At 40.9% G+C, this 27,864-nt stretch overlaps 1 protein-coding gene across 1 annotated transcript in view; it reads left to right on the top strand.

The window, feature by feature from the left end:
- Positions 1 to 27,864, top strand: part of LOC132835936 (CUB and sushi domain-containing protein 1-like) — a 2,426,762-nt gene that overhangs the window by 1,584,446 nt on the left and 814,452 nt on the right. The window contains exon 9 of the mRNA XM_060855058.1: positions 24,178 to 24,302. Coding sequence (XP_060711041.1) covers positions 24,178 to 24,302 — 125 coding nt within the window. The remainder of the gene's footprint in view (positions 1 to 24,177; positions 24,303 to 27,864) is intronic.

The raw sequence follows: 27,864 nt of genomic DNA, 5'->3' as shown, positions 1-27,864 counted from the left end.
ACCAGGCAAAATTTGAGCTCAGCTGTTCGGGGTGGTGTTAGAAATCACTTCTTTACAAAAAGGATCATGGAAAATAGGAAATAATGCCCCAAAATGGTGTGGAGGCGAATTAATTTGAGATTGATAGGTTTGTGTGTTTTTCCAATGTTGTTGTGAAACAACGAATTTGGGTACACAGAGTTTGATGAAGATCACCAAGGATAAAATTGAATGAGGCATGTTTGAGAGGCTGAGTACCCTCTGTAACCATCCCTGTTTTCTACAATGTCCTGAACCACACTGAATTTTTCTTCATATTGAATCAAATTTCTTAATAGGTTTTTAGCAAGATTTTTTTCTAAAATATTTATGATAAATCAAGATTGAATGTGGATGATGGAAATTTAAAATAATTGCCTCTATCAGTCTTTGTGTAAAGGGGGAACAAAATAATGTGGATTCATGCAGGTCAGAGAGCATTGCAAATACATATCAGAAATGTAAGATGCTTTTGTTTTGACCTTTTGAGTTGGTCCTGAAGCTACTGTTGCAGTGTTATTTGGGCCAGTAAAGATTTCTGTTAAATGACATTAAATCCATTCATGGTTGGTAGATGATCTGTTGTTAACTTTTCCACTTTCCACTCCGTAATTCACAAGTGACCATCTCTATTATATATCACAATGACAGTTGACTAAAATATCAGCTTCATTATCACAAATACAGTTTCAGTTACATCACACTGGAAAATTTTGCTATAAATTCTGTAACCTATGATCTTATACTCCACTGATGAAGGAGCAGCACTCCAAAGTTGGTGCTTTCAAATAAACCTGTTGGACCATAATCTGGTCTTGTATGATTTTTAATTTTGTACACCCCAGTCCAAAACTGGCACCTCCACATCAGTAATACAATTTGTGACACCATCTCTGTGTTGTTTTTGTGTTTTTGAGTGTGAAACTTAACAGTTGATATCGATACTAGTTCAAAGTGGCAAGTTTTTACTTGTGATACAACAAATGTAAGAATTAGAATTAGGAGCAGACCATTTGACAATTCAAACCTGCTCTACTATTCAATAACTTTACAGCTGATCTGACTATGGACTCAACTTCATTTTTTTGTCTGCCCCCTGACACTTTTTGACTCCTTATTAATCCAGAATATATTTACTTCTGCCTTAAGTGTATTCTGTAATCTTGCCTCCACTGTTTTCTGGGGAAGAGAATTCCACCAACTAACTTTTGACATGATTCTTCTTTCAACTTCACATAATATCTTTAACTTCCTTAGTTAGCCACAGATGATGAGCTTTCTCTAGAGTCTTTCTTTCTCATGTCAATGATGCTTTGGCTTTAAGAGATGTATTTGACTTAGTTTCTTTTCAGAGAGAGATTGAACAAGAGATGCCAAGCAGTTTGTGGTAATATAAAAAGATTGTGCGGACTCTGGGTTTTTTTTAAGTTGGCACAATAGGAACAGTCTGGAAGGGTATCGCCAGCTGTTTCAGATTAGGATTTCTAGTTTTTTTTAGCTTTTAGACTCAGCAGAAGCTGCAGATGTCTTGAAGAAGCAGAAGCTTTTTTTAATCCCCTTCTCTCGGTTACAGCTACAAGCTGGGGTTTCCCTTCCCACTGTAGGCATTGCGCGTGAAAAAAACCCTGTTTTCTGATTTTGCTTTTTTGCCAAGGGATGTGTTTATAGGATTTACGATATTGGAACAGTCACTATTTAGCAGTAAAATAATCTATTATTCTTTTAAGTTTTCCAGTAGAGTTAAGTTACTCCAAGTTCTTTTTTTTATATTTTAGAAATTTTGTTTGAATAAATTGTGTATTGCTTAACATTAAGTTGTTTGACCAATTGAATTGCATCTGGGACACAGCACCAACCATTTACCTTTGAAATAAGAAAAAGGTTAGGGTCTAGGCTACCTTCTTAATATATTTGAGGGGGTCTGGTCTGGTCCATAACATCACTGAAATGAATTTTTATTGTGTATTATGACATATCTCTTCATATGCCTGCCAATGCATGTTTACTGATCTGCCCCTTAACATTACTTGCCAGCTCTTTATCTTCCTACTCTTATAATTACCCTTTTATATCATTAATATTTTAATGTTATAAAGCTACCTTTACAATGAGGTCATTAATTAACAATGTCTTGTGTGTGACCAGATCTCGAGTAGCCTGCCACATGGTTGTGCAAACATGCTTCTCAAAGAAGTGTCCTGAAAGCACCTTATGAACATGTTTACTTCCTTGTTCTCTCTTTTCAGTTTATAACATCTTCCTTACTTAATCCCTCATCCTGTTATTTAGTTTCAAGTGTCCCCATTGGCTAAGTTGTATCACTCACCAGTACACTGGTACCAGTGCAAAAGAAGGTTGTGTCAGTGGTACAGCTCCCGCTCTCCCCATTGAAGTTGTCAATGTCTCAGGAGTTGAGATTCTTCCCTTGACTCAAAACCTTTAGCCTTGCATTTAAACTCTAATATTATTTACACTATCTGATTTACTTTTGCCTTATGTAATAATCTTGATTACCATTTCTTGAGGTTTCACTTTTTGATTTAGCCCTCAGCTGCTCCTAATCCCTGAGCAAAACATTCTCTTCTTATCATACTTATTGTTTGGTACCTACTGAGAGCACGGCCGCCAGATCTTTCCCCTTCCCTTTCCATCCCAAAGCAGATGACATAAATCCTGTTACCAGGCAGGAAGTTCAAGCATTTTGGACCATCATTCTCAGCTGAAAAACACTATGCCAATCTCTCTGACGATACTGTCCATTATTACCATGATATTCCCATTAACTCCTCAACTTGAATGACCTTTGATATCATGGTTCCTTAGTCAGTTTGCTCATTCATTCTGTAGCACCTCCTTCCAACCACACAGGCTGCAAAGACCTCAAATCTGTTGGAGACATGAAAAAGCTGGGGCTCCTACACATCTGCCTTCTCAATCCCTGTACTTTCTATACTTGCAGTTATACTCCCCTATCCTTGGCAATGGACTAAGTCAAATGACTCCATCCTGAGAGGTGTGCTCATTCCCTGGAACTGAGTGTTCAGGTAGCTTTGCTGCTTCCTGTTGCATCATGGATTCCATTCTAATGACCCTGAGCTGATGTTCCTCAATACAATTAGTGTAGACATGATTGTCTTGGATTACACTGGTGTCCAAATGTCCATGTCCTGTCTCACATCACCTGCCCTGGCATTTTTATAATATTTTGTTCCATGCTTCAGAAATATTTTGCAACTATGACCCCATTTTCAAGGATTGATAATTTCCATTATATCTGTGATTTGGCAGGAGGAAGCAGAGCTGACAGGGAAGGCAAAGCCTTTCACCTTCAGGGATTTATTAAAAACCTACCTTGCATTTTTTTTTGAATCCCTGCCTCTGTCTGCACTTCAAGCTCCACTTCTGGTTAGGCTGATTTACTAAAACAAGATGTGGTCACAATATAGTCTATCTCCTTTTGTCGAGTAACAGTATTGTCAGTATTTAGGGCCTATATGATATTCGCTCCAAAAGAGACTGAAGGCTGAAATGATTGGCTGGAAAATTAAAAATTCCTCACAACAGAATTGGGACTGATTTAGGAGTGAGATTACATGTGGTAACACGTTTTTGTTGGAAATAATAAGTCCTTCTAAATACGAGGGGGCTATTTTGTCCTCTTTACTCATTCATAGGATGTGGGCATCACTGGCGAGGCCAAAACTTATTCCCATCCCTAGTTGCCTTTGAGAAGGTGGTAGTGAGCTGCTTTTCTTGAACTGCTGCAGTCTATGTGCTGTAGGGACACCCACAATGCCATTTGAGAGGGAAGTCCAGCACGTTCATTAATCGACATTGAAAAAATGATGATATATCTTCAAATCAGAATGTTGAGTGACTTGGAGGTGATCTTGAAGATGGTGGTGTTCCCAGGTATTTACTACCCTCGACCGTCTAGATGAAGGTGATCAGTTAGGTTTGGAAGTTGCTGTCAAAAGTGACTGAATTTCTGCAGTGCATCCTGTAAATGGTATAGACTGCTTGTGCTGAGCAATGGTGGTGGAGGGAGTGAATTTTTGTGAATATCTTTGTTGTGTTGTTCAAGTTAAATATACCTTCCTTATTTGAAACATATTGGGTAATGCTTAAAAAAGATGACTTTAATCAGATTGTTACAGGAAACATTTTATAAAGTGAAATCCCACCCAACAACTTCCTTCGTGGAGAATACCTTCTTTAGAAGATATCAGTGTCTGCAGATATCTTAACAGTGCTGAAACAGAGGAGCAAAAATAATTATTGCTCAATGTTATGATAAAAGTCTTTGGAATTTTAAGCAACACATTCTAATCTCTTAACGTTCTTTATATAATGAAAATAGCCCATGTATTAGCCTGTCTTTGTAATTAAAAACAATCATTCCCTATCAACATTATGATGTAATGGATCATGGATTACTTTTCACAGAGGAACACAGCCATAGATTTTATAATTGACTCAGTTTTTTTTTTAATTTTTGAGAGGGAATACAGTGCTGAACATGAGAAATTGCTAGCTTCATGAGAATTGCAGCAACTGATAAATGCCACTGATGGCTCATGGGTGCCACTGATTCTCCTCGACTCCTTGATTACTTTGGATAACATCCTCAATGTCACTCCTCATACTTTCTCACTCTTACAGGTTCTGGGTGCCTACCAGATCTCATTCTACAATTGACTCCCAAACCTAAACATTATTGGTGCTTGCTACATATTTACTCAGCACTAGCCCCCCAAAAGTTGAACAATCACAGTAACATTGGATTGGGTCACATAGACTACCTCTAGTCTTTTTTTTTAATGTCTCCACTATGTCCTTATGAGCTAAATTGCTCTATCTTCATTGGGATGAGATTTTGTTTGCCACTTCAGACCTGAGCCCAGTTATTATACTTTTATTTTAGCTCTCTTTTCTTAACTGTCATTTTGCCTACCCTGGCTACTTCGCACCCTTTATCCCTGCCTTACTATTTTCCTCCCTTCCTGCTCTCCTTCTACCTCCAAGGTTCAAATCTCCCTTCAATAAACTCTTAGTCATCCTGGGTGACTTTCTCACCATTCTGCAAAAAGGCTTCTAGCAATTGACAGTAATACATTAGCCACAGCACTTTCATCTGACCCATTCCCCTCTATTGCTAATCTTCCTGCCCAGTCTATGGACGGGGGGATAACCATAAATGTTAATTTTCATTCCAGTGGCAAAGGGAGGTCATGCCTGGCCACCAGGCCCATGGCTCATGGCAGAGCACTTAACAAGAAGGACCGTGACATTGATCACCTTTTCTTTACTTTCTGCCTTTATGTTCTGTGTTTTGGTTTATTTTTCTGTGTTTTAAGATGGCACTTGAGAATGGTGACAGTATACAACACTTATCACTGTAATTTGTAACAAAATACATGTGACAATAAATAAATCAAATCAAATCATGCCAGCCACTTTATAATTTTACAAATGGTTTCCCTGACAACTATCAATAGTCAATATCAGTACGATCATTTGACAAACTTACTACATTCTAGTGCAATTCTGCAGCTGCTTTGCAACGCACTCATCAAATATTTTGCAAACAAGTATCTTGACTCGTGAATTGTCTTTGTGTTTTCAGGCTACTTGTTTGACATCGAGTCTTGGATGAGCTATGATTTCCTGCAGCTCATATTTGGGGAAACAATACAATTCTCTTTGACTCATTCCATAATTCTGTCTACCTGCCATTGATTCTATCTCCCTCCCCAAGTTGCTACCTCAGACAAAACAAGACAATTTGCAAACCTGAAATTTTGCTTTGATCCAGAACTGGGATTCTTGTATCATTTCCTTTCTGTTAGTCACTGCTTCCATGACATACCACTTCCCTACCTCACCTCTCTGCTTCTAAAACCCAGTACCATATGTATTTGTCACCTACACATTCAAATATCTTAGTGCTACCTTGATGGCCTCTCTTTGTTCTGCCTCCACAAACTTGAGCTCATGTAACTCTATAGTACTGAACTCATGCAAGGCAGAGATCTGAGACATCAGATCAGCCTTCACAGACCTATGTCGGCATTTAAACCTCAAAACCACAAAACCTCAAATTTTATAGTTCTCAACAATATGATAGTTGCTGATCCCACCTAATCTCTTTTCCTTCTCCAGTGCTGGGTCTCTTCCAAATCATCTGTTCCTTTCATACTTGAGTATCCTTGCTCCCTTTGTTCCATCATTGGCCGTTGTACTTTCAATACTTGGTGTCCAAATTTTGGAATTTTCTCTCCTAACTCTCCTAGTTTTTCCATCTCCCTCAGCATCTTTACAATTCTTGTTCAAGAATCAACTTTCCCACCAATAATTTGTCACCACTGTCCCCTCTGACCATCTATAAATACACTATTGGTACAATTCACATTGTTCTGGATGTCCTCATATGTAAACCACAAATAATAGAAACAAATATTTCTGGAGAACCTCAGCAGGCCAGGCAGCATCTGTGAATAGGAAATAGAGTTGACATTTTAAATGTGGAACTTCTTCAGAATGGATAATAGCTAAGAAAAGATGGTATTCATGCTGATGATGGGGGTTAGACAGGACAGAAATAAAACCTGAAAATGTGTTGCTGGAAAACACAGCAGGTCAGGCAGCATCCAAGGAGCAGGAGAATCGACATTTCGGGCATGAGCCCTTCTTCAGGAATGCCCGAAATGTCAATTCTCCTACTCCTTGGATGCTGCGTGACCTGCTGCACTTTTCCAGCAACACATTTTCAGCTCTGATCTCCAGCATCTGCAGTCCCCACTTTCTCCCAGAAATAAAGCCTACCTGATACATCAAGCTGTTTGGAAAGCAAATGGTACATTAGTTCCTACAACATATTGAACTTAAAAAAGTGAAGTTTAACTGCAGTTGAATTAGACCTTAGTAAGACCACACATGGAATGCTGTTTACCATTTTGAACTCCTTACCTTGGAAGGATATACAGAATAAGTCCTCATTATCTGGATTCCAAGCATCTGGAATTATCAAGCAACTGGTTTTCAAAAGAGGAATTTCTAAGCTTGGTGCCTAGATAATGGGGACTATGCTGATAGAAGCAATTGGAATGGAATAATGGATCAGATGCTTTATTAAATCTAGTTCAAAACTCAACTTCTTGATAGATGAGTTCACAGCCTGGATGTCAGTATTTGAATGTTCTATTAATTCATTCACGGGATGTGGGCATTGCTGACTAGGTCAGCATTTGTTGCTCATCCCTAATTGAGTCCATCCCTTAGAGTCAACCGTTTTTTTGCTATGTCTGGACAAACATGTCGACCAGATCAGATTAGATTGACAGTTTCCTTCCCAAAAGGACAATAGTGAACCAGATCTTCACCATCTGCCATGGCGGGATTTGAACCTGAGCCCCAGAGCATCCCTTGTGTGTCTGGATAATACCACTAGGCTATCTCCCCCCCTATATGATCCTAGCGAGTCATTTTTAAAATGCACATTCGCTATGTGGCAGTTAATTTCTCCCAGTCACCCCAAATATTTCTCATGTGACAATGGATTCTGCTAACTCGCACCATCCCATTGTCCATACCAGCTAGAGGCCAAGGAGATTGGTGGACTTGACTTACAAGGAGTGAAGTGATGATTCACTCAACTGATTCATGGGATGAGGTGACTGCCTTAATGAAAATGCCTCATGTTCAAATAAACATAAATGCCTAAGAAGTTTTAACAGTAAGAAGTAGTTTTGAAAAAGCAGTTACAATCCTTAAGAGAATTTAACAGTGTAAATATTGAGCAGGATTTCCATTGGGTGGCCACGAATGGGCGCTCACAAACTTTTAGGAATAAGACGGTGAGTAATTTATTCATTCAAGAGTGTTGTGAACTTTTGAAATTCTCTACCTATGGGGGTCTTGCTGCTCAGCTTTTGGAGTATGTTCAAGACTGAGGTTAATAGACTTTTGGAAACATTGGCAATTAAGGAATGTAGGAGAGTATTGAGTTGAGGTAAAAGATCAACCATGATTTCACTTAATTTGTGGAGCAGACTTGAATGGCTAAATGAGATGCATCTGCCTCGTTGATGTATTCCAATACTCAGCAATCATACTCTTCAAAATTCTTTGCCTTCAGGATTTCCATCAACAGTTTGTAAACGCTTTCAAATTAACTTTAAAGAACTTCCGAATAATCAATTTTATACCATGAGCACCCTATCAGTTTTATTGGGATTCATCACATAATGATGACAAACACTTAATATAGCAAAATAATAATTTGTGTTTGATTAATGAGCCTCTTAAGTTTCACAGTAAATAACTAAGCAGAGTTACTGCACCACTAAGGCAAATGCAGCAATAATGAATGTAAATGGAGCAAGCTTTATTATTTAACAATGCTTTCTAGCTAAGTGCATCATTGATTGGTTAAGTGTCATACTGCATTTCTTAAATGGTGTAAGGAAGTCCTTACACTGAAAGATGACAATTTTCGACAAGGCTAGATTCAGGTTTATCAATTCACAAGGGAAGAGAGTTGAGAAAATAAGTCACAGTCCTGGAGTCCAGACATTAAACAAAGGCAACATGACTTTCCAAAAGGCAAATTGTATTTAACACAATTATTAGTGTTTTGTGAGGATATAGCAAAGAGGTTGAATGAACAATGCGATGATGCTGCCACTTTAAGAAGGTTATTTTGTCCTTGGCATTTTTGGAAAGAGGATGTAAAGGCAGAAGTAGCGCAGTGTCTAGTTTAACAATGGAAAGGGAGTGCCCAGTTCTCCCAGTTTAGGTTTTTGCGAGTGTGTTATATCTGTAGCAGTCACAAGATGTGAGTCAAAGGGAGTTGCAAGCTTCAGTAAAGAACTCCTTTCTTATGAAATCTCTCTATGGAAGCTGTTCCCTCCTGCCTATAAGAATCTGTGTTCTGAATTTACTTTTTGTCAAGGGGTATGCTTAAGGGAACAATTGATTAGTAGTAGTTACTATATCAGATCAGTTAAGTTTTCCAATAGTTGGATTAGATTACTTACAGTGTGGAAACAGGCCCTTCAGCCCAACAAGTCCACATCAACCCTCAGAGAGGCAACCCACCCAGACCCATTCTCTTACATTTACCCTTTCACCTAACACTACGGGCAATTTAGCGTGGCCAATTCACCTAACCTGCCCAACTTTGGACTGTGGGAGCACCAAGAGGAAACCCACGCAGACACGGGGAGAATGTGCAAACTCTACACAGACAGTTGCCCGAGGCGGGAATTGAACCCAGGTCTCTGGCACTGTGAGGCAGCAGTGCTAACCATTGTGCCACCGTGCAGCCCTAAATTCTAAATTCCATTTTCTTTTGTTTGTGTTTCAACTGTAGTGCTTAAATAAATTCTGTTTTGCTTAAAGCCTTGTGGTGTGACCAGCAGCATCACACCTGGAATACCCACTTCACATCTGCCCTTAGAATAAGAAAAGGTCTGGGTCTTAGTCTTAAAATATTTTGAGGGGGTCTGGTCTAGTCCATAACAACAAGAATCAACTTATTGAACATTTGAGGTGTAATGATATCAGCTGGTGTTATCACTGCACAAGTCACAACTAAGATCGAAATAAGGCTTGATCAATCATATTTTGATTTGTTTTGGTATCAATAAGGTGGTGTCTCACTGAAATGCAAGTATCACAATGCTACAGGTTTTATTTTATCAAGGCATAAGAAGTTTACTAAACTAAAGAAATGGAACTGAGCAAGGAAATCTCCTGCTGATGACTATCTACTGTCCCACTGATGGACATATAAGAGGGGGAGAAACATACTTGACCTCAGCCTTACCAATCTGCCAGCTGCAGATGCATCTGGTCATGATATTATTGGTAAGAGTAACCACCATACAGTTTTTGTGGAGATGAAGTCCCACCTTTACATTGAGAATACCCTCTGCCATTCTGTATGACACTATCATTGTGCTAAATGGGACAGACATCAAATAGATCTAACAACTCTAGGCATCCATGAGTTGCTGTGGGCTATCAAGAACAGCAGAATCATACTCGAACACAATCTACAAATTCTTGGCCCACATATTTCCCCACTCAACCCTTACCATAAAGTCCGGGGATCAACACTGGTTCAATGGAGATTGCAGGAGGGCATGCCAGGAACAATATCAAGCCTGACAAAAAACGAGATATCAATCCAGTGAAGTTACCAGATAGGATTATTTGCATGTTAAACAAAAAAAGCAGCAAGTGATATATAAAGCTTTGCGATCATGCAACCAACAGATTGTATCTGAACTCTGTGGTCCTGCTGCATCCAATTGTGAATGGTGGCAGACAATTAAACAATTCACCAGAGAAGGAGATCCACAGATATTCCTGCCTTAATGATGGAAGTCACAGCACATCAGTGCAAAAGATAAGGTTGAAGCAATCACAACAGTCTTTAGTCATCTTAGCCTTCTGCAAAGGGCCCCAGCATCACAGATGCCAGTCTTTAGCCAATTTGATTCATTCCACGTGGTACCTAGAAATGATTGGAAGCAGTGGAAATTACAAATACCATGGGTCCTGACAACATTTTGACTATAGTACTGAAGACTTATGCTCCAGGACTTGCCGTACTCTTAGGCAATCTGTTCCAGTCCTGATGAAGGGCTTATGCCTGAAATGTTGACTGCCCTGCTCCTTGGATGCTGCCTGAGCTGCTGTGATTTTCCATTGCCATACGTTTTGATTCTGACTCTCCAGCATCTGCGGTCCTCACTTCTCCTACAAGCTGTTCCAGTCCAGCTACAACCTTAGTATATACATAACCATGGGATAACTTGCCCAGATATATCCTGTACACAAAAAAGCAGGTCAAATCCAACCCAGCCACTTATCAACTCATCAGTCGACTCTCAATGATCAGTAACGTGATGGAAGGTGTCATCAACAGCGCAATCAATCAAGAAGCACCTGCTCAGCAATAATCTGCAGTTTGTGTTCCATTGGGCAAGTCAGCTTCTGACCACTCACAGGATGTGGGCATTGCTGGTCAGGCCAGCACTTATTGCCCATGTCTAGTTGCCCTTGTGAGGTTGGAGGTGAGCTGCCTTATTGAACCACAAATCCATGTGTGGTAGGTAGAACTACAATGGCATTAACAAAGGAATTCCAGTATTTTGACGCAGTGGCCTGAAGGAAGAATGATATATTTCCAAGTCAGGATGGTAAGTGACTTGGAGGAAAACTTACAATTGTTGGTTTTGTTGTGTATCTGCTGTCCCACTAGGTAGTCATGGGTTTGTAAGTTGCTACCTAAGGAGCTTTGGTGAATATTTTCAGTGCATCCTGTAGATAGTCATGTTGCTACAGAGCATTGGAGATGGAGACAGAGAATACTTGAGGTTGTGATGCCAATCAAATAAATTGCTTTGTCCTGGATGGTATCAAACCTCTTGAATGTTGTTGAAGCAGCATTCATCCAGGCAACTGGGGAGTATTCCATGACCTTCTTGAATTTGTGCCCTGTAAATTTTGCATAGGCTTAAGGGAATCAGGAGATGATTTACTCATTTCAAGATTCCTCATCTCTGACCTGCTCTTGCAGTCACAATGCTTACATGATTAGTCCAGTAGGAATGAAATATCATTTCTGCTTCTGTCTAATATATTATGTTTCAAAATTGCATGGTTGCAAATAATTTCAAATTGAGATATTTGTATCATCAATTGTCACAGCTGAAGTGACGGAAGACTGGAGGTTGGCTAACATGGTGCTACTGTTCAAGAAGGGTGGTAAGGACAAACCAGGGAACAATAAACCAGTGAGCCTGACGTTGGTGGTGGGCAAGTTGTTGGAGGGAATCCTGAGGGACAGGATGTACATGTATTTGGAAAGGCAAGGATTGATTAGGGATAGTCAATGTGGCTTTGTGTTTGGGAAAGCATGCCTCACAAGCTTGATTGAGGTCTTTGAAGAAGTAACAAAGAGGATTGATGAGGGCAGAGTGGTAGATGTGATCTATATGGACTTCAGTAAGGCATTCAGCAAGGTTCACCATGGGACACTGGTTAGCAAGGTATCACGGAATACAAGGAGAACTAGCCATTTGGATACAGAACTGGCTCAAAGGTAGAAGACAGAGGGTGGTGGTGGAGGGTGTTTTTCAGACTGGAGGCCTGTGACTAGTGGAGTGCCACAAGGATTGGTGCTGGGTCCTCTATTTTTTGTCATTTATATAAATGATTTGGATGTGAGCATAAGAAGTATTGTTAGTAAGTTTGCAGATGACCCCAAAATTGGAGGTGTAGTGGACAGCGAAGAAGGTTACCTCAGATTACAACAGGATTCTGATCAGATGTATCAATGGGCTGAGAAGTGGCAGACAGAGTTTAATTCAGATAAATGCAAGGTAGTGCAAGGAAAGCACTTATACACTTAATGGTAAGGTCCTAGGGAGTGTTGCTGAACAAAGAGACCTTGGAGTGCAGGTTCATAGCTCCTTGAAAGGGGAGTCACAGGTAGATAGGATAATGTTAGGTATACTTTCCTTTATCGGTCAGAGTATTGAGCACAAGAGTTGGGAGGTCACGTTATGGCTGTACAGGACATTGGTTAGGCCACTGTTGGAATATTGCGTGCAATTCTGGTCTCCTTCCTATTGAAAAGATGTTGTTAAACTTGAAAGGGATCAGAAAAGATTTACAGGGATGTTGCCAGGATTGGAGGATTTGAGCTATGGGATGAGGCTGAAAAGACTGGGGTTGTTTTCTCTGGAGTGTCGAAGGCTGAGGGGTGATCTTCTAGATAGTCATGTTGCTACAGAGCATTGGAGATGGAGATAGAGGTTTACAAAATTATGTGGGGCATGGATAGGATAAATAGACAATTTCTTTTCCCTGGGGAGGGGGACTCCAGAACTGTAGGGTAAGAGGGGAAAGACATAAAAGAGACCTAAGAGGCAACTGTTTCACTCAGAGGGTGGTACGTGTATGGAATGAGCTGCCAGAGGATGTGGTGGAGGCTGGTACAATTGCAACATTTAAGAGGCATTTGGATGGGTATATGAATAGGAAGGGTTTAGAAGGATATGGACCAAGTGCTGGCAGGTGGGACTAGATTGGGTTGGGATATTTGGTCGGTATGGATGGGTTGGACCAAAGGGTCTGTTTCCATGCTGTACATCTCTGTGAATCTATGATTTTATGAAACACAGCATTGAACATCTTTTGTTTGAAGATTTCCTCCACAGTTGATTCCCTTTCATAAACTACAGTGTAAGGTTAAACCTGTACTAGAAAATTGAAAATAGCATGCCTTGTGACTTATTTATTTCATGGAATATTTTGGTGCATTTTAATATTGATTCAGTTCAGATTTACAAATTAAATAATCTAAGTTGTGTATATTCTCTTATCAGTGATTTTTGTAAAGTAGTGTTTTGAATTACATATATTTAACATGTTAATATTCACAGCTACAAATGTTAAAGCAGATCTCTATCTTTGCTTAATGTGAATTGTTGCTTGAGATTTGAGTCATAGAGTCATAGAGGTGTAGAGCATGGAAACAGACCCTTCAGTCCAACCCGTCCATGCCAACCAGATATCCCAACCCAATCTAGTCCCACCTGCCAGCACTAGCCCATATCCCTCCAAGCCCTTCATATTCATATACCCAGCCAAATGCCTTTTAAATGTTGCAATTGTACCAGCCTTCACCACCTCCTCTGGCAGCTCATTCCATACATGTACCACCCTCTGCATGATAAGGTTAGCCCTTAGGTCCCATTTATATCTTTCCCCTCTCACCCTAAACCTATGCCCTCCATTCCTGTACAGCCGCAACATGACCTCCCAGCTTCTGGACTCAATACTCTGAGCAATAAAAGAAAGCATACCAAAAGTCTTCTTTACTATCCTATCTACCTCCAACTCCACTTTCAAGAAGCTATGAACCTGCACTCGAAGGTCTCTTTGTTCAGTAACACTCCCCAGGACCTTACCATTAAGTATATAAGTCTTGAGAAGATATGCTTTCTCAAAATGCAGCACCTCGCATTTATCTGAATTAAACTCCATCTGCCACTTCTCGGCCCATTGGCCCATCTGATCAAGGCCCAATTGTAATCTGAGGTAACCTTCTTCGCTGTCCTCTACACCTCCAATTTTGGTGCCATCTACAAACTTACTAACTGTACTTCATATGCTCGCATCCAAGAGAGTTATGTAAATGACAAAACGTCCTGAAGAATTTGAGTAAATGGCAACCTTTCCATATAAAGTTCACCGACTATAAGACACTGTGATTTTATTTTATGTAAATTCTATTTCTCCCATGATACTTAATCCTGGTAAGATTTCAGTAATGAGCTGAACTTCATGAGGGAAGGAGAATGGAAAATCCATTCGATCCACTAGTCTGACTGCTGGTCAGAGCATGGATAGATTTTTGAATGAAGATCACACCATGCAGCTATTAGTAAAGCAAGCTTATGACAATTACTCGTTCAGGCTCAACCAAAAAGAAAATGTCTCATGGGAAAGGTTTTAGATTACTGTTAGAACACGTGGCAATCTCCACTGACTTCAGGGAAGTGGGAAGAAAAGCAGGCAAGCAATTAAGAACAAAGGTTATTTATGAAGTCAAGTGAGGGGTTTTCCACTAACTGCAGCCGTTTACCCTATTTGTCTAAAAGAAAGAAAATTCTGCGTTTATAACACACTGTACACAACTTCAGGATATTCCAGAAGTGATTTTTTAGCTAGTGAAGGGCTTTCAAAGAGTTGTCACATTTTGCCGTTGTGATATAACAAATGCAGCATGGTTTAACCATGGCAATCTTATAAAGATTGTCAATGTGATATGGCCAAATAGTTTGTTTCTTTCAATGATGTTGATTGACTGATGAATATTAAAAATAAAATCCCACTGCTCTTTGGCTCCTCTTTCAATCTATTTCTGTTATGAACCTCTCAGTGATGGGTTATCTGATGCCACATAAAGAAATAAGAGGTTTTGGGACGTAAAAGAAAATCATTCTCAACACTGGACTTGAAGTGTCATTTTCCATAATGGTCATTAAAACCACTGGTTGAGTCAGCATTTGTTGCTCATACTATTACCCTTGAGAAGATGATGATGGGCTGCTTTCTTGAACTACTGTAGTCTCTGTGCTGTAGGTAGACTCACAATTCTATTTGGAAGTGAATGCTGTCCAGGTTGGAGAGCAACTTGCAGGTGATGGTGTTTCCATGTATCTGCTGACCTTGTTCTCCTAGATGGAAGTGTTTTGGAAAGTGCTGTCTAAAGAGCCTTGGCAAATTTCTGCAATGCATCTTGTAGATGTACACACTGCTACCAATGAGTGTCAGTGCTGGAAGGAGTGAATGGGGTACCAACCAAGCAGGCTGCTTTGGCCTGAATGGTGTCAAGTTTCTTGAGTGTTGGAGGAGCTGCATCCATCGGGGCAAGTGGGAACTATTCCATCACACTCCTTGATTGTGCCTTGTGCATGGTGGACAGGCTCTGGTCAATAAGGAGGTGAGTTACTTGCTGCAGGATTCCTAGCTCCATCATTTACTCCATTTAAGACTGGATTGGACAGATTTGGGGTCTCAGGAAATCCAGGGACATCTGGAATGGGCAGGATAGAGGAGTTTAAGCAGAAGAGATTAGAGAAGGTTGGATTCCCTACAGCGTAGAAACAGGCCCTTCGATCCAACAAGTCCACGCCGGCCCTCTGAAGAGTAACCCACTTGGATCCATTTCCCTCTGACTAATGCACCTAACACTATGGGCAATTTAGCATGGCCAATTCACCTGACTTGCACATCTTTGGACTGTAGGAGGAAACCGGAGCACCCGGAGGAAACCCATGCAGACACGGGGAGAATGTGCAAACTCCACACAGACAGTCACCCAAGGCTGGAATCGAACCTGTGTCCCTGGTGCTGTGAGGCAGCAGTGCTAACCAAAAGCCAATGTGCCACCGTCAGCCATGATTATATTGAATGGTAGAACATGTACATGCAGCCATATGGTATACTCAAGATCCTACTTCTTGTGTGAAATATAAATTGGGAGAGAAAAGTGCCCTTATGACATAATAAATGAGGTGACTCCCAATACATGCATGTTCTACCAGGCATTCACTTGCTGACATTTTCCCTTGTTGAGCATGAGAGAGAGAAAAATATTACAGTGCAAGCAAGTTTCTGTTTGCACCCTCAGTGGGATTCCTCAATTTCAAATAGGATTTCATTCAGGTTGGCTTTTTTAACCTTTATCATTACATTTGCAAAAAATGTTGTTGATCATCCTATGCAGACCACATAGTAGGATTGATTACATGGGTAGCAAAGGCTAATCAAGTTTGATCTCAAAAGTGAAGTGGGTATATTTCGCTGCTAATTTGACTTGATGTTTAGTCACTACCCTTCCATCTTTCAGCCCAACTCTCCAAGCCAGCCTCATCCTTGACTGTTTCCAATGCAACTCCACAGCCTCGCTCTTCAGTTCTAAATCCTACTGGGCTCTGCATGTCAGCAGGCAGGGAGGCTACAAAAAGGCTCCGATAGGTTAGGAAAGTGGGCAAAGACATGGCAGATGAAACACAATGTGGGAAAGTGTGAAGTCATCCACTACCTCATCACCTCAGTGGATCTTCCATCCACAGCTTCCAACCTCATAATTCCACAACCTGCACTGCCCGGTTCTACCTCTTACCCAAAACTCACAAACCTGACTGCCGCGGTCAACGTATTGCCTCTGCCTGCTCCTGCCCTCCCCCCTCCCACCCCAAACTTATCTCCTCATATCTCAACACTGCCCTGCTTGCCTTGCTCCCCACATACATTCAGGACACCAACCATGCCCTCCACCTCCTCCATGATTTTCATTTCCCCAGCCCTCAATGCCTTATCTTCACCACGGACATCCAATCTCTGTACACATCCATCTGCCCTGACAAAGGCCTTCAAACACTCCGTTTTTTTTTAGACCTACAGTGTGGAAACAGGCCCTTCGGCCCAACAAGTCCACACCGACCCGCCGAAGCGCAACCCACCCATACCCTTACATTTTACCCCTTACCTAACACTACGGGCAATTTAGCTTGGCCAATTCACCTGACCCGCACATCTTTGGACTGTGGGAGGAAACCGGACCACCCGGAGGAAACCCACGCAGACACGGGGAGAACGTGCAAACTCCACACAGTCAGTCGCCTGAGTCGGGAATTGAACCCGGGTCTACAGGCGCTGTGAGGCAGCAGTGCTAACCACTGTGCCACCGTGCCGCCCACACTGTGCCACCGTTTCTTCCTTCCCATCGACCCAACCAGTACCCCTCCACCAATACACTTATTCAATTGGTGGAACTGCTCCATGCTCTCACCAATTTATCCTTCGAATCCTCTCACTTCCTTCAGACAAAAGGAGTAGCCATGGGCAGCCGCATGGGCCCCAGATGTGCCTGCCTCTTCATAGGATATGTGGAACAGTCCATCTTCTGTAGTTACACCGGCATTATCCTTTTTCTGTTGACGGTATCGGTGTCACCTCATACTCCCACGAGGAGTTTGAACAGTTCATCAACTTCACAAACACCTTCCACGCTGTTCTCAAATTCACCTAGACCATTTCGGACACCTCCATCCCCTTTCTGGACCTGTCTGTCTCCATCTCCAGCTACTGATTCAACACGGACATCTATTTCAAATGCACTGACTCTGCAGCTACCTTGACTACACCTACTCCCACATGCCTTCCTGTAAAAATGCTATCCCTTACTCCCAGGTTTTTCTTAAGGTAAACTTTCAAGTTGAACTTTTAGTTAGGAAGGCAACCACAATGTTGTCGTTCATTTTTTTGAGGACTGGAATATAAAAGCAGGCATGTACTTCTGAGTATTGTGAGCAATTTTGGGCCCCATATCTTAGGAGGGATGCACTGTCCCTGAAGTGGTTTCAGAGGATGTTCACAAGAATGATCCCAAGAATGAAAGACTTAACATATGAGGAATGTTTGTGGACTCTGTGACTATATCAATGAAATTTAGAAGGATGAGGGGAAATCTGATTGAAACTGACAGAATACTGAACGGCCTGGACAGAGTGGACGTTGGGAAGATGTTTCCATTGACAGGAGAAGTGAGGACCCGAGGGCACAGCCAATGAGTAAAGAGAAGACTCTTTAGAATGGAGATACGGAGAAACCTCCTTAGCCATTGAGTGGGGAATCTATAGATTTAATTGCCACAGAAGTCTGTGGAGACCAGGACATTGAGTATAGCTAAAACACAGATAAGTTCCTGATTGCCAAGGAATCAAAGGTTACCGGGAGAAAGGTTTTTTCATCCCATTTTCCCACTATCAGCTATGATTGAATGGCAGAGCAGACTCGATGGGTCGGATGGCCTAATTTCTGCTCCTATGTCTTATGATCTTAAGGGTCGTACAGATTCCATGTTGCATACCTAATGACAGTGATATCAGATCTCAACCCAAGCTCAGCTTCAGCCACAGCATGAAGCTTTAATCGAAGCAAAGGCATCTAAGCAGTCCCAAGTTATGTTTATAGATCTCCTTGTTGCAAATAAATGTAAATGCAAACACATTACTAATTTAAATGCATATATTTTACACACTGCACAAAAGCACATCTCCGGAGATCTCCGGAAGTAATGAGGTCATTACAGTGCTGGCAATAATGGATTGACGTTCACATGTGGGGTGATGGTCTAGGGGCTCATCACTTACAACAGCCTAATTGGGTTTCCTTTGTCCTCACTTTATATCCCACCGGCCTCCATATTCAAAGGATCATTCTCTGCCATTTCAGACAAGTCAAGCAGTACGCCATCACCAAACACATACTCCTCTCACTCCGCCTGTCTGCATTTCACAGGTATCTTTCCCTCCGGGAACTCCTCATTCACTTCTGGACTATCAACACCACTTACCACCTTTTTGACACCTTCCCATGTAACCACAGAAGGTACAACACCTGCACCTTCACCTCCCCCCTGCTCACCATCCAAGGCCCTGAACAGTCTTTCCAGCTGAGGCAGCATTTCACCTGTACCTCCTCCAATCTTGTGTCTTATATTCGCTGCACCCAATGTGGTATACTCTACATTGGAGAAACCGAATGCAGATTGGGTGACTGCCTGTGCGCTAGCAGGACCCTGACCTTCCCGTAGCTGCTCATTTTAACACAGTGTCCTGCTCGCAAGCATGCATGTCTATCCTCAGCATACTGCAATGTTCCAATGAAACACAGTGCAAACTGGAAGAACAACATCTCATCTTCAGATAAGACACTTTACAGACTTCTGGACTATTGGGTTCAACACCTTTAAATTGTGAACCATTCCACTTACCATCCTTTCAAGTCTGGCAGGTAGCACACAATTGTTCTAGCAATCTCACATTCCGATAAATTAATGCAAACTGCTTTTTTCACCAATACTCCACACCCACTACCCCCATCACCACCTTCACCCCTCCCCCACTACCCCCCCCCCCCCCACCCCAACTATGACATAAATGCTGTCCCTCTGCAGTTCAGTCCAGCTGTAATGAAGAATCATCTAGACTTGAAACGTTAGCTTGCTCTATCTCCATGGACATTGCCTGACTCACCGTATTTCCAGTATTTGTTGTTTTCAGTACAGATTACATCATCTGTTGTAATTTATTCCTTCAGATAGTATATGCACTGGTTTACTTATATTTGGATAAACAAAATTGCATGCAGAGCATGATTAAAGACAAAAGTCTACTTTTGCTACCTTACATCTAAATGTTAATAGTTCTACCATTTTCACTCCAACACAGTCAACCTACCCAGTCAAACTTTTTGTTAGGTTAAAACCTCAACTGAGGAAATATCAGATCATTGAAGGAACTTAGTTAGCTTTATGTGCTGGACACATCGAAAGCTGAAAGCTTCCAATATCCCTAAAAGTCTTATGCTTTTCTGTGCAATATTTTCTTTTAGCTTCTTGTCATCTTTTTAAGTGCAGGTCATGCATTCTGTTTTTTTTTAAACTTAATTAATAATTATCACCTTCTTGATTCCTTGTGAAAATTATTCCACGCTCATGTTACAGAATACTTTATTGTTTAGTAGTATGTAAAAGGCATTTGGATGGGCACATGAATAGGAAGGGTATAGAGGGATAACATGGACAAGTTGGACCACAAACAAACAAGCAAAAACACACACACACACAAAAAAAAATCATCAAGACTCAAAATGTTAGCTTGCTGTCCATGGATGCTGCCTGACTTGCTGTGATCTCCAGCATTATTTGTTTTCAGTCCAGATTCCAGCATCGGCACTAATTTATTCCTATCTATTCATTCTTATTTCCATGACCGCTCATTTCTATTGGGTTCTTACATACAAATGACAGAATTGAAAGAAAATAGATGGCTCATGACGTTGCGTTATCACCTCCATCCACCACCACAATTAAAGATCCTAAATGATGCAGCAGAATTGGATAGTTTTGAAGTTTGTAGTCTCTGAATTGAATTTCAATGGTGAGTCCTTAACGATTGAGAAAATCCTCACTAGTGAAGGTGGTTGACTGGTCTATTATACCAGAGTGGTTTTGCTTCTGTGCACAAAGAAGTATGTTCTTGGACGTGGGCATCAACAGACATTCACAGCTTAGGAATGCAGATTTTAACTCTTTCGTTTAATGAAATGATTAGCTATGGTTCTGGGTGTTATCATTCAGCAGCCATATCTCTGCTGTGTGGTTAAGAGCAAAGTTAGTCGAACTTAAGGATTGCCAGTGTGTGCTCACTCCATCGGCAGTGTAACTTGGGCACACATTTATCCTGGGGTGTGACCTTTCACCCTAACATGGGTACATTGTGGGTCTCTATCCAAGAAGTATTTCAGTTTTAGCTATCAAAAATGGATAAGAATCACCTTTTTTAAAAATCTTCATAGATCTAGACAATTGCTCCAACATAGACTCCGAGGATGATTCTCAAATACATTGAGGTCATGGGAATTCCTAACATGGAGAGTCACAAAAAATATCCCCTCGAATATATAGACTGAAAGAACTGCAGTTGCTAGAAATCAGGAGCAAAAACAGAAGTTGTTGGAAAGGCTCCGCAGGTCAGGCAGGACAAATTTTGTTACCCCTTTTAATATAGCTAGCCTTAAGAAGGTGAACAGAGAATTCACACATTTTATTGCCAAAGGTGAATGTTGAAAAAAGACGAGTTTGGGCGGCATGGTAGCACAGTGGTTAGCACTGCTGCCTCACAGCGCCAGAGCTCTGGGTTCAATTCCCGAACTCAGGCGACTGACTGTGTGGAGTTTGCACATTCTCCCCGTGTCTGCGTGGGTTTCCTCCGGGTGCTCCGGTTTCCTCCCACAGTCCAAAGATGTGCAGGTCAGGTGAATTGGCCATGCTAAATTGCCCGTAGTGTTAGGCGAAGGGGTAAATGTAGGGGTATGGGTGGGTTACGCTTCGGCGGGTCGGTGTGGACTTGTTGGGCCGAAGGGCCTGTTTCCACACTGTAAGTAATCTAATCAATTATGGGCGGCACGGTGGCACAGTGGTTAGCACTGCTGCCTCACAGCGCCTGTAGACCCAGGTTCAATTCCCGACTCAGGCGACTGACTGTGTGGAATTTGCACGTTCTCCCCGTGTCTGCGTGGGTTTCCTCCGGGTGCTCCGGTTTCCTCCCACCGTCACAAAGATGTGCGTGTCAGGTGAATTGGCCAAGCTAAATTGCCCGTAGTGTTAGGTAAGGGGTAAATGTAGGGGTATGGGTGGGTTGCGCTTCGGCGGGTCGGTGTGGACTTGTTGGGCCGAAGGGCCTGTTTCCACACTGTAAATCTAATCTAATCTAATCTTTTCTTAATTACCATATGTAAGAGATCTGGGTCAGTATCTGTTTTCCAGCTCTTTCATTGCTTTTCTGATGGAAAAGTAGGAACACACTGAATATACTAGACATCTTGGTTCTAATACTTAGAAATGGCAAAATTGCTAAATTGATTCCTTAAAGTTCTTTTATGAGAAGTGGGTTGCACAGGCAAAGCCAGCATTTGTTGCCCCATCCCTAATTGTCCTTGAACTGTGTGGCTTGCTCACCATCCCAGAGACAATCACATTGTTGTGTGTCAGGAGTCCCATAGGCCAGAAAAGGTAGGATTGGCAGCTTTGCTTTTCTAAAGGACGTTGGAGGAATAGGTAGCCCCTTAGGACATATAACCAACTGGGAGAAAGTGCCCCCCCCCCCCCCCCCCCCACCTTGGGCCACCCCCTCATTCCTTATGAAGGGCTTATGCTCAAAGCATCAATTCTCCTTCTCCTCGGATGCTGCCTGATGGGCTGTGCTTTTCCAGCAGCACACTCTCAGCTCTGATCTCCAGCATCTGCAGTCCTCACTTTCTCCTAGCCACTTAGGACAATTGATAATACCTCAGTAGCCTTAAGTGCAGGTTTATTGTTCCAGATCACTTATTTCACATCCTCCAGCTGACATGATGTTATTTTCTATTCATTCATCATCTGTGGGTGTTGCTGGGAATTAATTGCCTATTCCTAATTGCCCTTGAGAAGGTAATGCTGAGCTGCCTTCTTGAACCACTGCAGTTCATTTGGTGTATGTCCACCTAACAGGCTGTTTGGGAGGCAGTTACAGGAATTTATTTCAGAAACAATGAAGCACAGTGATATAGTTCCCAGACAGGATTGTCTGTGGTTTGGAGGGTAACTTGCAGCTAGTAGTGTTCTAACGCATATTGTATTTCAACAGTGAGATACACAATTGTATTTTCATATCATTTACAGCAAGTTTGTGTTCCTGGAATTTCAATTTAAAGCCAGGGACCTGTGGGTTTAACAATTAGCTTTTAATAACTTGAATACCCATAATTCCAAGATTGAAGAAGTTACCTCAGGAGCTATCCAGAGAACTTTATAGACTCTGGCATTCATTTGTCTTGTATATCTGCTCGGAAGTAATTTGAGATAGAGGTATGTATCAAGGTCCAAAGTGCTGTGAAGATTTTTTCTTGATGGAGTCACGTGCTAAGTAATGTTCTGAAGAAATGGAAAATATAGAGTGTTGGGATACAATCGTTGGAAAAGAAGTAAAGTTCATTCAAGTTTTAAAAAAAAAGGAAACGGGATTGAAACACCTTCCAGGATAGGATTGCATGAGAAGGAAACTAAGTCATGAGCATAATAATAAGAAAGAGCAAACTACAGCTCCATCAAATAAGTTGAAATTTTAATTATTTCAAACTCATCTAAGTATTAAAAAAGAATACTTCCCCCTTATTAATGAGCAGCAGTGAGTCTTGTTGAAGGTATGGCACCAGATGATTTTTGAATTGTAACAATATTTGTAAACTGTATCAGGATAACTGATTCTAATGTAATCCAATTGCTTCTGTTCCATCCTTAAAGAGTGCTTGAGTTATGTCCACGAGTGTGCTTAAAAATCTATGAATTGATATGAAAAAGGTACAGAAAGTTTTCTTTTCACATTTGTCTTCATTTTTGTTGTGAAAAAACATTTGTTGTATTGCTAAAAATAAAGACTGCTGCTGCATGTACTGAGATTCAGTGAAAAGTATTGTTTTGCGTGTTATACAGGCAGATCATACAACACAAAGTGTCTCAGGGTAGCAGAACAGAGTATAGAATACAGTGTTACAAGTATTTTAGTCAAAGATCTCTTTAGTAACAAAAATGTTGCAATCTATCCAGCCAGATTCCTGTGAGGGATATGACTTATCTGGTATTAACATCAACTGGGCATATTCCCAGAACAACTGGGGCCACAAGATCATAATAATGTGCTGGCCCTGTCATTCTTGATGGCAGTGGTCCAGAGTTTGAAAGGCACTGTCTAAAACGTTTTACTGAGTTGCATGTCAGCCAATGTGTGCCTGTGTTCCCACATCATTAGTCTGGGTCTCTGGATTGCCAGTCCAGTAACATTATCACAATGCCATTGTTACACACAGCTCATGGAATCATCCTCCTGATTCATTGAATGTCTAAAGAGTTCAATATTTATCATGGGCAATGTCTGTATGATTAAAAAATTTAATTGAAGGAAGAAGGGCATGATTGAAATTTCTGAACAGTAGTAACCTTTGCAATCCTGTTTGTAATTCCTTCAGGTTGGGAGCCAGTTTACAGTTTTCATGTGATGACAGCTATGTGCTTCAGGGGTCCAAAAGCATTACTTGTCAGAAAGTGACAGACACATTGGTTGCTTGGAGTGATCACAGGCCAGTCTGCCGGGGTAAGTGATCAAAAATGGTTTCCAAATCAAGCTATTTCATGTAAACTAAGCTGTCACTCTGCTTACAAAATGAAAGGCTTTGTTGTTTTCCATTTTCACACATAGTGTACTCATTTAGTATCTTATCTATATAGACTATTTATAAAATGCTAAGTAAACTATTTGGAGGATTATAAAAAAAAAACGAGGTCTGTGGTTCAAAATTAATGCATTTTTGGGTTGTTCCTCATTCTTTAAAATCCATGTGTTACGTGGTCCAGAATGTGTACACCACTGTGTTATCACAGGAAATTAATCGAGCAATGAATTAGTTATGTGGAATTTATATTCCAGAGAAAGGCTACACAGTCCAACCTATCTCTGTCGGTACTTATGGTACACGAATGAACCTCCCTCCCACTTTCCCTTCACCCTTTCAATGTTTCCACTATTTCTTCCTCCCTTTATTTGTGACCTAACTTGCCCCAAAGGCATCTGTGTTAGTTGTCTCAACCATTCCAGGTTTTTAATGAGATTTCCTCTTCTGGTATACTTGGATATAAAAAAAACTCATTGTCAGTACCACATAGGGTTGAGTCTTGTAGTTATTCACAGGTACAAGTTTCACATTCTCATCAATCTCGAGTAAATTTCTCCTGAATGCTTGAATGCATTAATTAGTGACAGCTCCGACTTTTGAATTCACAACAATTGCAACAAATCTTCTCCATGCAAAATAAATTGAACTCCATCATAATTTCAATAACCTCCGTTAGGTCACCTCTCAGTCTTTTATCTTGTCGACAAAAGGAAAAGTCCAGCTTGTACAATCTTTCCTGATATTATCTTTGTCTCTTTTGCGCCTTTTGCAAAGCTTCCATGTCCTATTTTTGTTACATGCAAGTCAAAATTGTTATGATCACTACAGAGATCAGGAACATAAAATATTCAAATGGAAGAAAATTTCCTTAATAGTAGATTTTACATTTTAAATTAATATTGTAACAATCAATCCAAAATCAAGCATGAATTAACTGCCAAATTATATTCAATGGATATCGCACATTAAATAGTAAGTAGTTGATCAACAAAGGCCAATCCTGCAGATTTTAGTCATCCCTTCATATATGGCATTCATCTCAGCTACTGAAAACTTGCCCCTTTCCTGGTGGAGGTTCAGTTTCTTTATCCATGTCGGAGTAAGGACTGAAATTCTTTCCAATAGCAGTTTTTTTTGTCAGATCTGGTTGTAGGTCTTTCACCTATGCGCCAAGCCATTATCAACAATGGCTTCACTCTATCTGAGTTCATCAAACAGAGTTATTATTAAAAAGGTTCGCTCGACAGACACTCCCCAGCTTTGTTCATGCCATTCCTCAGAGTTGGCATTTCTACTGTCTCCCTCTCTTAACTGTCCTGCACTCCTGCTAAAAAAAACTGAACTTCCCAAGTCTCTGTCCATTCTGACAATGAAATTTGGCCTCCCAGCTCACTGTACTTTTCTTCCTAATCAATATATTTTTCCCACGTAACTAAATTGTGGCTGATATCTCGAAGTTTGATGTGACAACCAGGAATTCCAATTTACACATTTCTCCTATAAATCTGGAGGTTTAAGGTAACGTTTAATGGGATGGGTGGGGGTCTTGTCTGCTGGCTGGAGAGGTTGATGTTGCCTTCTTGTGGCAAGGCCCTCAGAATTAACTTCAAATCATACATTTAACTGGACAGTGCTGGTCCTTTCTCAGGAACAAGGACCCCAGAGACAGAAGTCCCATAGCTCAGTGTTGCCAATGAGAAGCTGGCAGGTCTTTGCTGCTCAGCAGCACTACTGAACAGGCAAGGGTTACTGCTAGTACTATAACCCTTTGAGACCTTAGATTGCTAATACACGCAGTCAGAGGCAAGTGATGATAGGAACACTGTTACATGGTGGGGGCAAGTGGGAAGTGTTTGAAAGCAAGGACAAAGGTTTAAATCTTTTTTCAAGCATCGAGTGCCTTTCAGTGAGGAATATATGTGTGAGACTGCAAGTAAGACTGATTGTGTTTGCTTCTAAGGTTCCCTGCATTGCCAGTCCAGCACTCGTTGCTGAATTAATATGAAAGGCAGCAAGCTGAGACCTTATGTGGGCAAATGTTGACCATTTAAGAACCTAGTTTCATGACTGGAGAAGTAGGCTACTTAGGGAACATAGAGTCATAGAGATGTACAGCATGGAAACTCATCCATGCTGACCAGATAGCTCAACCTAATCTACCTCCCACTTGTCAGCACTCGGCCCTCATCTCTCCAAACCCTTCCTATTCATACACCCATTCAGATGCCTTTTAAATGTTGCAATTGTATCAGCCTCCACCACTTCCTCTGGCAGCTCATTACTTGCATAACTTCCTGTTACAGATGTAATCAGGGCAATAGTGGGAGGGTGGCAGAATCCTTACCCATTCTTGCTTCAGCAAGTACAAAAAACAGTTTCCAAACCATGTAATTCTTCAAGTGGTACTCAGCACTTGAAGTATGGATTAATCAAAATCTCGCATATGTTTAATAGTGCTCCTATGCTTTTCATTTCTTATTCCTTGGGAAAGAAACCAGGATGCTTTGTTTGGAGTTTTTGAGGCTCAGCTCCAGCTGCCATTTATTGATATTGAAATGAACCTGTGAATTAAACAACCCCACCTCCAGACGGAAAGCTTGGTGTCTTGTCCTTCGGAAATATTAAAATTATAAATCAGATTCTCAAGTCCAAATCCTTTATGAAGGGAGTGGGTAATAGTCCTGCCTACACCAATTCCTGTGGAACATTACTTTTCATCTTTTGAAAGTTTGGGTAATCCTTCCTCCTTCATTCTCTGTTTTCTATTTTGCAGCTCGTCTGTGATTCACTCTATTATTTTCCCTTGGTTTCACATTCTTTTGCTGTAGTCACAAATGACAGACGTTTTGAAAGTCTATGTATATTGCATCCACTGTTTATCATTGTCTACTCTGTTTAAATTGCTTAGTTTAAAAATTCAATGTTGTTACAACAACATGACTTTCACCGTTGAATTTGTGCTAATTGCTCTTTGTTCTATATTTGGTTCTGTTACGACATGGGGTAAACCCTCCTGCTTAATTTAAAACCAGCACCACAGAAAAGTTTTATCCAATGCAGTAATCTGTAAAAAATTGATAGGCCAAGAACTAGTTAAAGTAAAAATTAACGACTTCATTTCTAAAAGTATAACAAAGAATAATCAACTGACAACTATTCACAAGTCCTTACTCTAACCTATTATAATACCTTTTATAATACTAGTCCGATAAAACTCATAATTACGATTTACAAAACAAAACTTCTTACCTCAAAAACAGTTCTTCTATTCGGATCTTCATGTGTCTTCTTTTCTTCTTACAGATTCTGTTTCACAAGGTATTTATTGGTAAATGTACTTATAAGAGAGCTATTTTTCAGGTTCTCTATTTACACACTGGGGCTTGGCAGTTCTCCTCCCCACTGTTCAATTTTCCCCAGTCTTATACCCCGGAGCATCGGATTGTGTCATTGGCTTTTAAGATTATCAATATACTCAATTCA

The sequence above is a fragment of the Hemiscyllium ocellatum genome, chromosome 3, assembly GCF_020745735.1.
Source record: "Hemiscyllium ocellatum isolate sHemOce1 chromosome 3, sHemOce1.pat.X.cur, whole genome shotgun sequence".
Classification (NCBI taxonomy): domain Eukaryota; kingdom Metazoa; phylum Chordata; class Chondrichthyes; order Orectolobiformes; family Hemiscylliidae; genus Hemiscyllium; species Hemiscyllium ocellatum.
The sequence above is the reverse complement of the archived record's forward strand: the minus strand, read 5'-3'. Positions and strand labels throughout refer to the sequence as shown.